Raw genomic sequence first — 14,204 nt, 5'->3', positions numbered from 1 at the left:
AAGTAATACGAATCGGAGAATCGGAGGAGGTAAAAAAATCGGACAAACGTGGATCTGACATGGTGACCAATTTTGAAAATAAAAAGGCAAATTTGGAATGGAGGCGTGCCGTTTGATCTCCTTCGCTTGCATCTTTTATTGTCTCGTCTCCCCAAGATCTCCGCCGCACACGCTCCTCCCCCGCTCCGCTCCACTCCCAAATTTCAAATTCGCCCACGCTCTCCTCCCCTCCCATTCCGTCCGCCTCCTCGCCCAAACCCTAACCGCCGCCGCCATGGGGGGCTCGCACAGCCGGGAGGACCTCGACTTCACCGACTCCGACGACGACGACTCCGCCTCCCGCGCCTCCGACGCCTCCTCCGACTTCTCCACCCCTCCCCCCGCCTCCGCCTCCAGGGCCGCTAGGCTGCCCACCCCCGCCTCCATCGACGCCATCGACACCCACCTCCGCAACCTCCACCTCAAGTACTCCGACCCCATCTCCCCCAACCCCAGCCCCACCCCCAACCCCGCCGCCGCCGCCGCCGCCCTCAACGCCGTCAAGCTCTACCTCCACATCGGCGGCTCCACCCCCGCCGCGCGCTGGGTGATCTCCGACCGCCTCGTCGCCGCGTCCTTCATCCGCTCGGGCGACCCCTCCTCCGACGACGACGACGAGCCCGCCGGCCCGTGGTGCCTCGTCGTGGGCTCCAAGATCCGGGCCAGGGTCGGGCCCGAGCTGCAGCTCAAGACCTTCCCCGCGCAGCGCCGCGTCGACTTCGTCGCCGACGGCGTCTGGGCGCTCAAGTTCCTGCACCCCGACGGCTACGGCGACTTCAACGCCAAGTACCACAGCTGCCTCTTCGAGAACAGCTACGGCGTGGCCGCCACGGACGAGGGCCGCGCCAAGGTCTTCGGGAAGGACTTCGCGGCCTGGGCGCGCCCCGAGTTCGGGGACGAGTCCATATGGGAGGACGCCACCGACGCCTTCTCGCCGGGCCCCAAGGGCGGCGGCAGCAGCCCTATGCCTGCGCGGAGCCCGATGCTGCGGCCTCTCATGGAGGATTTCAGGGAGTTTGAGGAGCCCGTGGAGGAGGATGGTGGTGGCATACAGAGCCTCGCTCTGGGCGCGCTTGATAACAGTTTCCTTGTCGGGGATGCAGGGATACATGTGGTGAAGAATTTCGAGCATGGGATCCATGGGAAGGGCGTCTCTGTCAAGATCTCCGGAGGGGGAACAAACTTCACCACGCCCAAGAAGGCGCTTCTGATGCGTGCCGAGACAAACATGCTCCTGATGAGCCCAGCAACCGATGGGAAGCCGCACGCCAAGGGGGTGCATCAGCTTGACATTGAGACCGGGAGGGTGGTCTCGCAGTGGAAGTTCGGCAAGGATGGGGCAGACATCAATATGAGGGATATCACCAACGACAGCAAGGGCGCACAGATGGATGCGTCGGAGTCCACCTTCTTGGGACTGGATGACAACCGATTGTGCCGCTGGGATATGAGGGACCGCCATGGCATCGTGCAGAACTTGGCGAATTCGATGGAGTCCCCAGTATTGGAATGGACCCAGGGCCATCAGTTCACCAGGGGGACTAACTTCCAGTGCTTTGCATCTACTGGTGATGGGTCCATTGTTGTTGGCTCACTCGATGGCAAGATTCGTTTGTACTCAAAGAGCTCTATGAGGATGGCGAAGACGGCCTTCCCAGGGCTGGGTTTGCCCATTACTCATGTGGATGTCACTTACGACGGGAAGTGGATACTCGGGACAACCGATTCTTACCTTATTCTCATATGCACCATTTTCATCGACAAGGATGGGAAGGAGAAGACTGGATTTGGTGGTAGGATGGGGAACAGGATTGCTGCCCCAAGATTGCTCAAGCTCAGCCCACTGCACTCTCATCTTGCAGGGGACAACAGCAAGTTCCGTGAGGGCAGGTTCTCATGGGTCAGTACACTTCTTTCTATTGTGAATTCCTGTTCAAATTTACTTACTGTTTCATTATAGGAAGAGTTGAATACTTCTTATAGATAAATGTTATGTTGCATTTAGTAGGGACTACTCACTTGACTGGAAGTGATACCATTTGATAACTTCAATATTTGTAACTACCAATTTATGATCTGTGCCCCCACATCTTGTGGTTATGCTGTGTAGAAAAGTTTTCAGTGACACATGGTGCTAGATTCTGTATTGTGGCTTCTGCTTGTGAGGGCATGCCCAATGCACTGCCCTAGAGGTGCTGCTTCACACCTTTAGTTAGGTTCGGGTGGTCCAAAGTAGGTTCGGATGAGGAGGCAGCCTCCTCTTCAAGAAGTGGGATCTTCAGTCCTAAAAGCATGCTTTTTGGAGAGAGAAAGAGATACATAGTGTCATATTTGTGGGGTCTCTTCTCTCCTTTTTCTGACTAAAGTTGTAGCTTCCATTGGAGAGATAAAATTCACTATGTTGCTTCTTACAACTTTTTTACATGGAGCAGCTAGTTGTGTATGCCACCATTGCTCATGCCCTGACATTTAGGACTTGTTCCTTTATGTTGACTTTCTTTTGACTATTATAGGCCATGTATACTATATTTCATATTTGTGGAGGGCATTTTTTTTGTTAATATTGTCAGCTATTGAAGTTCCATATGCTACCTTGCTTTTGGTCTGTATCAGACCTCCATTATTGACACTAGCAAATGGTTAAGGACCAGCAAGCTGGTTTGACATTTTGTAGAAATTGAAAATTTGTCACCACAATCAAACTTACTACATGGCTGGCAGAATAGTGTAGCTACTGCAAATACATACCATTTTACTTTCACTTTCTTTTTGAACCTCTTAGTACTTCTTGTTATCTACAGTGTCTAGATTTGAGATTTGAGGATGACACGCTGTCCATCTTTATAGTGTATGTAAATCTGGGCTATGATTTGTGTATATTGCATCATGGTCGAGCTACTTAGGGAATTATTAGCAATTACGCATTAGTAAACTCTATTACCTTTGTTGATAGATCATAGTAGTTATCTCTGCAGTTTTATAATATTTCAGTCGAGCTGCTTTGGAAAGGTTAGCAATTACTCATTAGTGACCTTGAGGATTACTTTTGTTGATGGTTGACTCTGCTTCTTTAGAATTACGTGATCATGGTTGCCTCTGCTTCTTTAGAATTACGTGATATTCTTTCACTATATGCACATGGCAACAAAGCTTTTCTTCTAGCTATCAATAGCTTAAAGGGCCATCTTTTGTATTAAGAATATCTGCTGCCGCACTTAACATTGTGCTTGCATTTACTATCAAGTACCAGCCGCTCATCTAGTAATCATGCAGGTCACTGAGAATGGAAAGCAGGAGAGGCATCTCGTCACGACGGTGGGAAAGTACAGCGTGGTGTGGAACTTCCTTCAGGTGAAGAACAGCCACCACGAGTGCTACCAAAACCAGGAAGGCCTCAAGAGCTGCTACTGCTATAAGGTGATCCCCAAGGATGAGTCCATCGTAGCCAGCCGCTTCATGCACGAGAAGTACGACACGAGCGACTGCCCGGAGGCGCCGCTGGTCGTCGCGACACCCATGAAGGTCACCTCCTTCAGCGTATCTAGCCAGAGGTAGCTCCGTGCTGCCTGCCGTCTCTGGTGTTTCTTCAGTCAGTTTGGTCGCCGTGTTGTCATGTAATTCTGACTTGCGGATTTGGACTCTCAAGCGTGGTGATGACTATCTATCTAGTCATGGATTGTGACTGGATCAGTAATTCTATGGATTGCTAGTAGAACTATTTTACAACAGTGATGACTTGTACTAGAGTGACTTTGAACTTCTTTTCTGGAGTGAAGGATTAGTATTTTTAACTCCTTTCTTAAGGAGTCTGGTATTTTTTAACTCTGCAAATGTGCTGTATTCATCTGTCTGTGTGTTTTAGTTTGATGCCCCAGGCCCAATTGGCAATGCGGACGCTATACTCTTCTGGTTGAAGTTGGATTGTTCCCAGTGTGATCCCTATGAAATAGTAACATATTGCAGCTGGGCTGGTTACTGCGCGGGCACAAAATGTGTTTACAAGGTGCGGAACTGAGGATCATTATGTTTGGTTCTTCAGTTACAATGAGTTTCTTTAAACAATTACAGTGGTGATTCAGACGCTCAAAAGAAGAGAATACTATGTGTGTGTTTGTTAGCCCGGGTCACCAGAGAAACCCATTCTCAAGTGAGACAAGTTGACCTCATACAAGCTGAGCTGGGATTTTACCACACGTTTGGTAGGTCGGGTATGCTCATACATGCTCAACCAAGATGTTGTTTGGGAAGAAAATCTGAGGTCAACCAGGCTGGTTCGAATTTTTTACACAAAGGACCTTGAATCGATAAATAGAAAGCAATCAGGTCCTGGAGGCTTCGCGTGCAGGGAATCGAGCTGGTCGGCGGCATCGTTGACGGCCCTGCCGGCGCTTGGCCGTCGTCCGCCATGGGTGCGCACGAAGGCGGCGTGGACAGGTGACGCGAGGAGGCGTTGGGCGGCGTTGGCTCGAGGCGACGTTGAGGTGCTCGCGGCGACGCGAGGACGATGCGCGAGGGGAAGCCGTGGCAGCGGAGCTTGCTGCCGGCGGCCGGGGCGGGCGAGGCCATGCCTGGAGGAGCCAGGAGCGGCGTGGGGAGCGGTCGGGGGTGGCGGTTGGTGGCTGCTATCGTGAGCTGCGGACGGGGGAGTTTGGGGATGGCTGACTAGAGAGAGATGAAACGGGGGAAAATGAGGGAGAAGAGAGGTGGGGGTCGGGGTGCGGGGGCGCAGCCGGGCTGCTACGGTCTTTGCGGGGATGAGGAGAGCCTGGGCGAGGAGCGAAGCCCGATTTGAGCTTCCCTCCTCAGCCTGGCTCTGAGCCCTTTTTCGTATGAGTTGGGCAGTGCTGATAAGACCCGACCTGGGCTAACAAACGCCTTCTTTGCTCCATATCTCGGTTGGGATGAGATTTTCTGAGTAGCCCCGGGCTACCAAACACACCCTATATGTATGTTAGAGCATCTCTAACAGAGTCCGTAAACAACACGAGTTCAGTCCACTAAATTCGTGTTTACGGGTTGAAAAAGTGTCGGCATAGATCAGAATCCGTAAATTAAAACTGTAAACAAACATATTCCTAAATATACTATTAGATCCACATGTCAGTTTTTTCCCTGCTTTCTTCTTCTTCTACCTCTGCCGAATTTTAGTCCTATTCCGGAAGTCCTCCGGCGGAACTGCACTGTTCGGAGCTGAAGATTCAGCCAGCCAAAACACCATTGGGAATACAGTTTAGCCTTCCAAACCCCTACAAATAAGGGGTGGAGTTTGGTTTTCGGGCTTGACCTGTTATTTTTTTTCAGTTTCGTCCCATTTAGAGTAACGATCTGCGCCGATTTCCAAACTGAATCCGTATATTGTCGGTTATTTTTCGGTTTTGACCCTTTTACGGGCTCTGCTAGAGATGCTTTTACCTGACTCCAAAAACCATTATCCAGGTATGTTTGCACTGGAGTTAAACCCATAACTGGTCATGGAACTTGTTGAGCAAAATCAGATTGGTCATTGTCCAACAGAAATACAAATTTACGTTCACTGAATAGGCACCAGAGCTTCACACACGGTCGCCGTTTGCGATGTAGGGGGTAGTATTTGCTGACATGGCGCTAAGTGGGGCCCACAGTCAGGTAACTTAGCAGAGAGATAAGAATACCCAGCTAGAGGGGGGCGTTTTTGCAAAACTGTTCCTGGCTCTCTCTAACAATCCCCTCTTTGGGGATGCGCCTGAGCCACTACAGCTGCCGCCTGGCCGATGCCGGCTGTCCTAGGCGTCGCTGCTCTCCGGCGAGGCTCCCTGCTGGTGCAGGACAACGTTGAGAAGAAGGGGAATCGGAGGACGAGGTTGAGGCGGAGCCTCGCCGGAGAGCGGCGGCGCTGGGGACAGCCGGCATCGGCCGATGATAGTTTTGCAAAAACCCTCCTCTAGCAGGGTATTCTTATCTCCATGTTAAGTAACCTGGCAGTAGGAGCCACTTAGCGCCACATCATCAAATACGACGCTACGTCGCGAGCGGTGACCGCATGTGAATCTCCGACGCGTATTCAGTGACCGTAAATTCATATTCTGGTTGTACATTGACCAAACTGATTTTGCGCGACAAGTTTCATGACTACCGATGAATTTAACTCTTTCCACTGAAACTATTACAGGTCTCAACCCCTTAATTTGGTCCTTCAGTTGGAGACCAAACTGTTCAATCAGAAATTGTTGCGACTAGCGAAGACATGTTGCTGCTTCTTCCCCTGGTAACTTTATGGCCCAGTCCAATATGAATAATAATGTTAATCTACTATGTCATGCGAAATTATGTGGTTTGTGTGTACTTGAAGGCAGTTACAAGAGAAAGAAGAGGAAGACGAAAATGCAGAGGTATACTATCTCTTGAGGCTTGAGCAGTCAAAGGAATGATCATAATTTACATCCAGGAGGACGGACAGAGAGCTAATGTGGCATTGCATATACGAGCTAGTAATCAACCTAAACAGCAAATAACTAGATCCAGAACGCTACGGGTGAGAAACTGCCGGTGTACTTAGGCACTGGACACGAGCTGGTGCTGCGGTCGATGATCTGCAGCTCCCCCTTACGACTGTACCTGAGGCGAAACGTGGTGACCCGCAGCTCTCCCTCGACAGAATCCACAAGGCAGAACCTGGCATTGCCCATGCAGGTGAGAGTAGGCTCCAGATGCTGCTCCTCGTTCCACAGCTTGTCCTTGGCCGTCTTCCAGTCCAGCTGCTCAGCTGTGCCGCCGGTGCTACGGGAGGGGACCTGGCAGGTGCCAATGTAGCCGTCTAGGTCGAGCCCAACCCATGCGTCCAGGTCGCTGTCGAAGTATCCCTGGCCCTCGAAGGGCAGCTCCCAGTCCCCATGGAAGCTCCATCTGCCACCACTACCGTTACCGGCGTGAGAAAATTACAAAAAACCACCACATATCAGGCAGACGTTTCAAAAAACCACCACTATACAAAAATATTTCAAAAAACCACCACTCTACAGGTAACACGTTGCAAATAGCACTGATTCCACTCTGATGCTGTTTTAATCGCCAAACTGACATGTGGGTCCCATTGTCAGGCTGACGTGCTATGCACATTTTGCGGAAAAGACCTTGGATTTTTTTTTTGTAAAATCTTGGGAACATGTGGGCAACTCTCTTTTAAAAAAAAATAGTTTAGGAAAAACAAAAAATTGGAACGCTGCGTTGACCAAATTGGCTGGAAGGAGGCTCTTGGCTTGGATACGCGTCCGCGCGTGAGCGGCGGGCGGCGGCCGTCTCGTGCTAGCCACGAACTCTTCCCCGGCGTCCTTGAGAAAGAGGAGCACCTGCAGCGGTGGGCGGCCGTCGGCACTGCTGCAGCTCTCGAGCAACGCGAGCGATAGGAGGGATCTGCCGCCGGCGATCTGAGAAGCGGCTCGAGACAGCGCCGGCCCCGTGCGTGAGCTGGACGACGCCGTCGGCGCGGCGGCCCTGGACTCGGCCTCGACGGCTTCGGAACGACCTGTCTATGCCAGGCGCGCGCACAATCTACGCGTGATGGAGCATCAGCGTGCCCTCACCGGTGGCGGCGCAATTGCAACCTACAGGAGCGGAGGAAGACGAGCACGGCGACGGCGGTAGAAAGTTTCCCGTGCCGATTCCTTTTCCAGGAAGGACCTCTGGTTCGGGGCGGAGCTAAATGACATGGTTGTTTGTCTCGGCGAGGTCTACAGAGACGGGAAGGAGCACGATGCTGACGGTGGCGCGCTCTGAATGCCGCTCGTGTTCTCGACGAACAGAGGAAGGAGAGAGCGGTGACTTGGGGGCGAGACGAGGTCATGACTAGGAAGGTAAGCAGCGCACGCGTAGTCGAGCTGGGGCGGGTTGCGGCGAGGCCAGAGAAGCACCAGGCGGCGGCGGTACTACCCGTGAGCACCATGGTCAGCTCCTGGCCGGGGCTCGCGCTCGCCCCACCCGGCCCATTCCCGGCCCCTGGCCCGACCTCGCCCGCGCCCACTCTTGCCGACGCTCGCCTCGCCCGCTCTTGCCGGAGAACTAGCCAGGCGGCACACGGGGAACTCGCCGGCGGCGCGCAGGGAACTCACAGGCGGCACACGCGGACGAGGACGGCGAGGTGGTGGCAGCGCTGGCCGTGCTCCGGGAGGCCACGCGGGAGAGCAGGGAGCGACGGCGTGCGCTCTGCACGGCGCGGCTGCTCGCGGCCGGCGGCCGTACGGCGCCGGCAAGAACGGCCGGCGTGACCACGTGAGATGCATGTGCTGAGACAGAGGGCCCAGGAAGAAGATGTTGACCATGGAAATTTACAAACAAACCCAGAACTAGAACTATCTTCTCCCTTTATCATTATTAACCGCCACGTCAGCCTGACAATGGGACCCACATGTCAGTTTGGCGATTAAAACAGCATCAGAGTGGAATCAGTGCTATTTGCAACGTGTTACCTGTAGAGTGGTGGTTTTTTGAAATATTTTTGTATAGTGGTGGTTTTTTGAAACGTCTGCCTGATATGTGGTGGTTTTTTGTAATTTTCTCTACCGGCGTCGAAGGAGAAGATGCGGCTGAAGCTAGAGGAGACGAAGACGGTGCGCCCGTCTGAGTGCACGGCGTAGGAGTCTATCACCTCGCCCTCGGTGAAGGGCAGCGGCGCGACGCTCCTCCAGGACCAGTCCCTGCTCGGGATCAGAGAGCTGCTGCACGGCCACGGGTGCTGCTTGGCAGAGGAGGAGGACATCACCTCGACGCAATGAGGCCGGTCCCTGCCTTGCCCAAACGCGTAAAGCTTTTCGGCGGCAGGGACGACCAAGATGTCTAGGCCGTTGAGCAGCGCGTCCGGCAGGGAAGGCCCCACGGCCAGCGCCGCCGTGTCCGTGTCGTAGGCGAGGGTGGCGGGGTGCTGGTTGCTGACGGCGAGGATGCGGCTGCCCAGGGAGGTGAAGAACATGCGGTAGTTTGGCTCGGGTGAGGCTAGACGGAGGAGAGGGGGGTCGCTAAGGTCAAGGCGGATGTCGCCGTCGTCGTCGATCTTGCGGATGGTGTAGCCCTGGTTCCAGTCGTCCAGCACCAGATACAGGTGCTTCTGCTTGCGCTTCTGCGACTTCAGGCTTGGCTGCCCTTGCGCCGCCTGCACCTGCCACCGCTTACCTCCGACGATCACCTCGCCCGAGTTCATGCTCTTGCCCTTTTGAGTCTAAAGATAGGCCTCTCGTGGGTATTTTGCAATCGATCTCGTGTAATAATCTACCAATGCGGAGAGAGAGGACGGTCTATTTGGAGTTAATAGCATAAAACCACCACTTTGATGGTGAAATTTACCGTCTACCACCACTTTACAATTGCGGGACAAAAAACCACCAGATTTTGTGAGGTTTCTTACAGAATGCGCTAAACGTGAATTGACAACAAATTGACACTGGATCTAACTGGTGGGGCCCATTGCCGAGCTGAGGTGGCATCACGGTTAGTGAATTTACTGATTTGGACATAGGTTTCACTTTTAGGCTACATTAAAAAATAAACATAAAAAATGGGAGAAGTCCGTCTCCTTCCCCGGCCCGACATCCGCCGGCCGGGCCGCCGCCGTCGAGGCCGCCACCCTCCCCGCTGCCGGAATCGAGGATCGCCGCCCCTTCTCGCGTGTATCTACACCGCTAGCCGAACCCTAGATGAGCAGGCTTTAGATCCGACGATTAGTGCGGCGAGGAATGCAACCCGGCCTCAACTCCGACCGGCTGATCTCGCGCGCGGCCGTGGCGGAGACGGCCTCCTCCTCTACGCCGCCTCCGGGAGGGGAATGGGGCCGGCTCGCGGTACGTCTCCTCACCTATCTTTACTCTCTCTCACCCATCTCATCTCCTCTCTCTCTCTCTAGCGGTCGGCCGCGCGAGCGAGGAGCACGTCCGCACGAGCGAGGAGCTCGTCCTCCGCCGGCCGCACGGGCCGCCTCCGGGTAGGGGTGCAGCCTTCGGCCACCAAGAGGAGTTCCGCACGGTGAGCCCCCGCACGGCAGGTGACCACGGGGGCAGCTCAAGGGAGAGGCATGGCGGCGGGATTCGCGCCTATGGCGAGCTACGGCGCCCGGCCGGAGGAGCTAGGCGGCGGCGCTCGGCGGCACTCTATGCGGCGGGGAATCGGGGCGGGTTGGGGAAGGGGACGACCTCCCACTTTTGTTTTATTTTTTTTGTAGAAATTTAGATTTTTTAATTGAGTCGACACCGGGACCCGGTCCGTGTCGCCAAGTTATCGTGTTGTGTTGTCGATTCTCTGTCAATTCGTTGTTAATTCACGTTTAGCGCATTCCGCAAAAAATCTCGCAAAATCTGGTGGTTTTCTGTCCCGCGAACGGAAAGTGGTGGTAGATGGTAAATTTCACCATCAAAGTGGTGGTTTTATGCTATTAACTCGTCTATTTGTAGAGCCTGCTTGTTCGCCTAGTTGTAATCGGAGTCGGGGTGAACTCTGCAACCGTCTATGTTTGCAATCAATTAATCCCAGCGGTCCTCTCTTATTTACCATGTTGCAAGGCAAACCTTTCAGCTAATTTACTAGTCACTATTGACGAACATCGTGGGGACCTCATTCCCCCCCCCCCCCCCCAGACAGCTCTCAGCCTGCTACAGTTCTTGGCCTCCACCTCTTTCTCCGCCGGGCAGATCCGGAGCCACTCCGCCGGAATAGCCGGCCGGAGGCGGTGAAGGTGACGCGCCGGAGTAGTATAGGTTAGTCTAGGTCTTTCCTTTCTCTAGTTTTGCTGTTTACTCTTGTGGATCTTGGCTTGATGCCCGTGTTGAGGTGGTGGCGGTGGAGTCTGGGCTTCTCCATGCTGCTGGCGGCGGTGCTGCAGCTGCTCGTGGTGCTCCGGTGGTCGGAGCCAGAGGCGAGCGGCGGCAGGACGGCGTCATCCTCTCCAATAAAGGCCTTCTTCGAGTCTCCAGATCTGGGCGAGCTCGTCTTCGATCCCCCTCTCTCTTGCCACCGCGGCGGTGGAGATTGGGAGAGGATCTCCGACGACCCTGCTTTTGGCAGATCTGCGGGCTCCTTCTCTGGAGCTGATCTTCGTCGAGCGAAATACACGGTGACCAAGCTTGTCACTGTGATCCATGGCCAATATGGTGGCCCGATTTCAACAACCTCCATGACGGAGGCCCTCTCGGTCGGCTGCTGGAGCTCGACGACACGAGGGAGACAAGTGGTTCGTCCCCGTCTCTCTGGTGATTGCCAGGGGCTTGACCTTTGCGTCGGCAAGGAGCGTTCGAGCATCATGCGCTCGGAATTCGGCGGTGACGCCTGGAGTTCGCCGGCGGCGCGTGGCGGAGATTACCCTGGACCCGATTGCTTTTTCTCCTTTTTGGTCAGGGTGGTTTTTGTAAAGTGGAAGGCCCTTTCTTCAAAGTTTAGGTTTATCTGGGCAAGAGATGTAAAAGGGCTTTTCTGTAAAATGTACCTGCCACTTGGTTCAATATAAGAGCTCCACCGGGGTCTTCTGACCCCTTTTATGTTTTTTTTTTTTAAAAAAAACCTTTCAGCTAATTTTACTATTCCCTCCTATCCAAATTGTCGATCCTCTCATATTTACCATGTTGCAAGGCAACCTTCAACTAATTTTACTACTCCATCCTACCCAAATTGTCGGTCCTCTCATATTTACCATGTTGCTACTCATCCTTCAGCTAGTTTTACCATTCCCTGCCATCCAAATTTGAATCTACGAAAGTAGTAATTTGCATCGGAGGGAGTATAATTTAATTGTGGTTTCAGAGAAGCACGTGATGACATGGTAAGCACCTGAGAGAAAATGATATGGTCTCAATTCTTGTTACTCGCTATTTCTTCATATTAAGGTCTAGCCGGTATCAGGTACAAAGCCTGCCCCAGGTCTACCAATACAACTCTTTCAAATGAAAAACACAAAAGGGAACTGTCCTCCACAATGAACTCCTAAATGAATTGCTTTACGGTACCAGGACAAGAAAAACAGCGCCACCTCCATGAATCGACACCGTCCGCTCATCCTGCACCACCTCGCCTGTGGAAAGAGTAACAAAACATCTTAGAACCGATCATGATGTCACTATAACGTAAATACTTGTATAATGCAACAGAACACCGAGATTGAGATTACTTGCCCATGATCAACATTTCATTAAGCAATATTGCATCTGGATGTTAACTAGGCACGACATTAAAGCACACATACCAAATGATCAAATACGAAATCTGAGTGGTATTGGTAATGTTAGAGGACAGTGACAGTACGCATTCCGTTCTTCATACTTATCAAAGAAGCCATGCTTTCTAATCTTACATATACGGGTTATGGTTGGATAATAGGCCCCCTTAAGTAGCTAGAAAATGCAAGGAAGACCAATTTGTTCGAATTGCCAACAACAAGCTAGCATCATGCAAATCTTGGGCTCGTAACTGATCGGTCTGGGTGCTGGTTAAGGGCTCTAAGCCAGGATTCAAGGTTTAGAACAGAAATCCAGGACGCAACGGATCAAACAGATGTAGTTCAACAAGCCTGTGATCACATGTTTTGTGAATCCTGAATCATATACAATCATCAACCAAAACACAAGTATAAGGAGCACATTTTTTCTGAAATATCAGATAGATATGTGCGACTGTGGCCAACATGAATCCTTGTAAAAATGCATACGGTCATTCAAAATGGACCTGATGCAAACAAGTATGCAAAGTTATACAGGGTAGAACATGCCACTGAATCAAGCATAGTCTAGATGATCAAAACGGTGTAAGCAATGAAAACTAAGAGAAGCCACTAAAGCAGATCAAACCAACTGTTGGACATGTGTGCAGTGTGTGCACATTTAATCTCTGATGCGAACAAAAAAAAACATATAGAGGTATTTAGATTTGTCGAAAATGGGGTATATAGGTACAGATAATCACTACTTGTGTAGTGAAAAGTTAAATATAACTATAGATATATGCATAACTACAAATACATATATACATCAAACGTTCACTGGCTGTTACAGTGGATTTGGTCACGGTAGGAAATAATGCATATACTACTTATGGTGGCTCTCACACTAAAATTCAGAAGGACTGGAACATCTAGGATTCAATGAGAGATAGGGTAAAAGCTGTAAGAGGCTAGGGGCATCATAAATTCAAAATACCCCGTCTGAGCTGAAAGTTGGCTTCTAAGCCATGCTGCTAGTAGCCTAGTACACACAAATGAAAAATCACACAGGCCAAATTGATTAGGTGAGTATGAATCTCAAGAACTATGGTCGATTTCCCTCGTTAAAACGAACCAAAGGGCCAATTCTTATCCAAACAAAGTACCAATGTATCAACCACACCACCAAACAGACATGATCAAAACGAACACAAGTGAGAATCTATTTCTTCAGAGTAACCCAGTCGATCTACGACTCCACAGCGGAGGCTTCCAGGACGGCGAATTGCACGCACCACGTCCACAAGGAGCACAAACATGGACATCATAAGCGAAGGACAGACCATACGCACGGAATTCCACTGTAAGAAACTAGATCCCGGATCGGAGAGAGACGCAGGCGCGATTACGCACCTGCGGGGACCAAATCAGCCGGAGCCGACGATGATGTTGTTGATGGGGATGAAGATGAGCTTGACGAAGAAGCCGACGAAGCCCATGACGACGAACCCGATCGCCGTCCGCACCGCCACCTTGGTGAACTCTGCACATGCCAGCAAACAAACCGTACGTCGATCAGATCTGGGCCGAAACTGCGGCCACCGCCGCGGCGGATCCGAGCCGGAGACCTACCCTTGCGGTCGGGCTTGTGGCAGCGCTTGACGAGGCGCACGCTGTCCTTGGCGAACTCCCGGAGCGGGTCGACGACGGAGTCCACGGCGTCCATGGCTGGCTGCGCGGCGCTGGGAGGAGAGGGGAGATCTCGCCGGAGCAGAAGCTGACGAGGGGAAGGTGGGTCTGCGCGTGTTTGACGTGGTGGCGTGACTCCTTATGAAACGCATCCTCCAGTAGATGGGCCTTCTGGGCTTTGTATCTTAAGCATATGGTCCAATGTTGAATGTGAATATTTCTCTACTCTTTGGGCTTCATTGGGCCAAATTTTATCGTGTCTGGGATCCCCATGAAACGATACGTTTTTCACGGCAAAACCTATTCGCCGCCCATTAGCGTGGGTTAATAC

General features: G+C 52.1%; 2 protein-coding genes across 2 annotated transcripts; one reads left to right on the top strand and one right to left on the bottom strand.

The window, feature by feature from the left end:
• Window positions 1-274: 274 nt before the first annotated feature.
• On the top strand, window positions 275-3,797 carry LOC124688121 (protein CYPRO4-like). Its single transcript, XM_047221837.1, has 2 exons — window positions 275-1,939; window positions 3,313-3,797. The coding sequence occupies exons 1-2, from the start codon at window positions 275-277 to the stop codon at window positions 3,592-3,594; spliced, it is 1,947 nt and encodes a 648-aa protein (XP_047077793.1). The 3' UTR covers window positions 3,595-3,797.
• Window positions 3,798-11,821: 8,024 nt separating this feature from the next.
• LOC124688120 (protein transport protein Sec61 subunit gamma-like) lies at window positions 11,822-13,971 on the bottom strand. Its single transcript, XM_047221836.1, has 3 exons — window positions 13,817-13,971; window positions 13,598-13,727; window positions 11,822-12,061 (listed from the first exon to the last, which is right to left on the bottom strand). Exons 1-2 carry the CDS (start codon window positions 13,908-13,910, stop codon window positions 13,612-13,614), a joined length of 210 nt encoding a protein of 69 aa, XP_047077792.1. The 5' UTR covers window positions 13,911-13,971; the 3' UTR covers window positions 11,822-12,061; window positions 13,598-13,611.
• Between the last annotated feature and the right edge of the window lie 233 nt (window positions 13,972-14,204).

The sequence above is a fragment of the Lolium rigidum genome, chromosome 2 (assembly GCF_022539505.1).
Source record: "Lolium rigidum isolate FL_2022 chromosome 2, APGP_CSIRO_Lrig_0.1, whole genome shotgun sequence".
Lineage (NCBI taxonomy): Eukaryota > Viridiplantae > Streptophyta > Magnoliopsida > Poales > Poaceae > Lolium > Lolium rigidum.
Note: the sequence above shows the minus strand (reverse complement) of the source record. Positions and strands in the feature narration are given on the sequence as shown.

Coding starts and splice junctions, on each gene's coding strand:
- LOC124688120 (XM_047221836.1), bottom strand. CDS start 13,910: ATGGACGCCGTGGACTCCGTCGTCGACCCGCTCCGGGAGTTCGCCAAG. Junction 13,728..13,816: donor CCACAAGCCCGACCGCAAGG/GTAGGTCTCCGG, acceptor TGGCATGTGCAG/AGTTCACCAAGGTGGCGGTG.
- LOC124688121 (XM_047221837.1), top strand. CDS start 275: ATGGGGGGCTCGCACAGCCGGGAGGACCTCGACTTCACCGACTCCGAC. Junction 1,940..3,312: donor GTGAGGGCAGGTTCTCATGG/GTCAGTACACTT, acceptor GTAATCATGCAG/GTCACTGAGAATGGAAAGCA.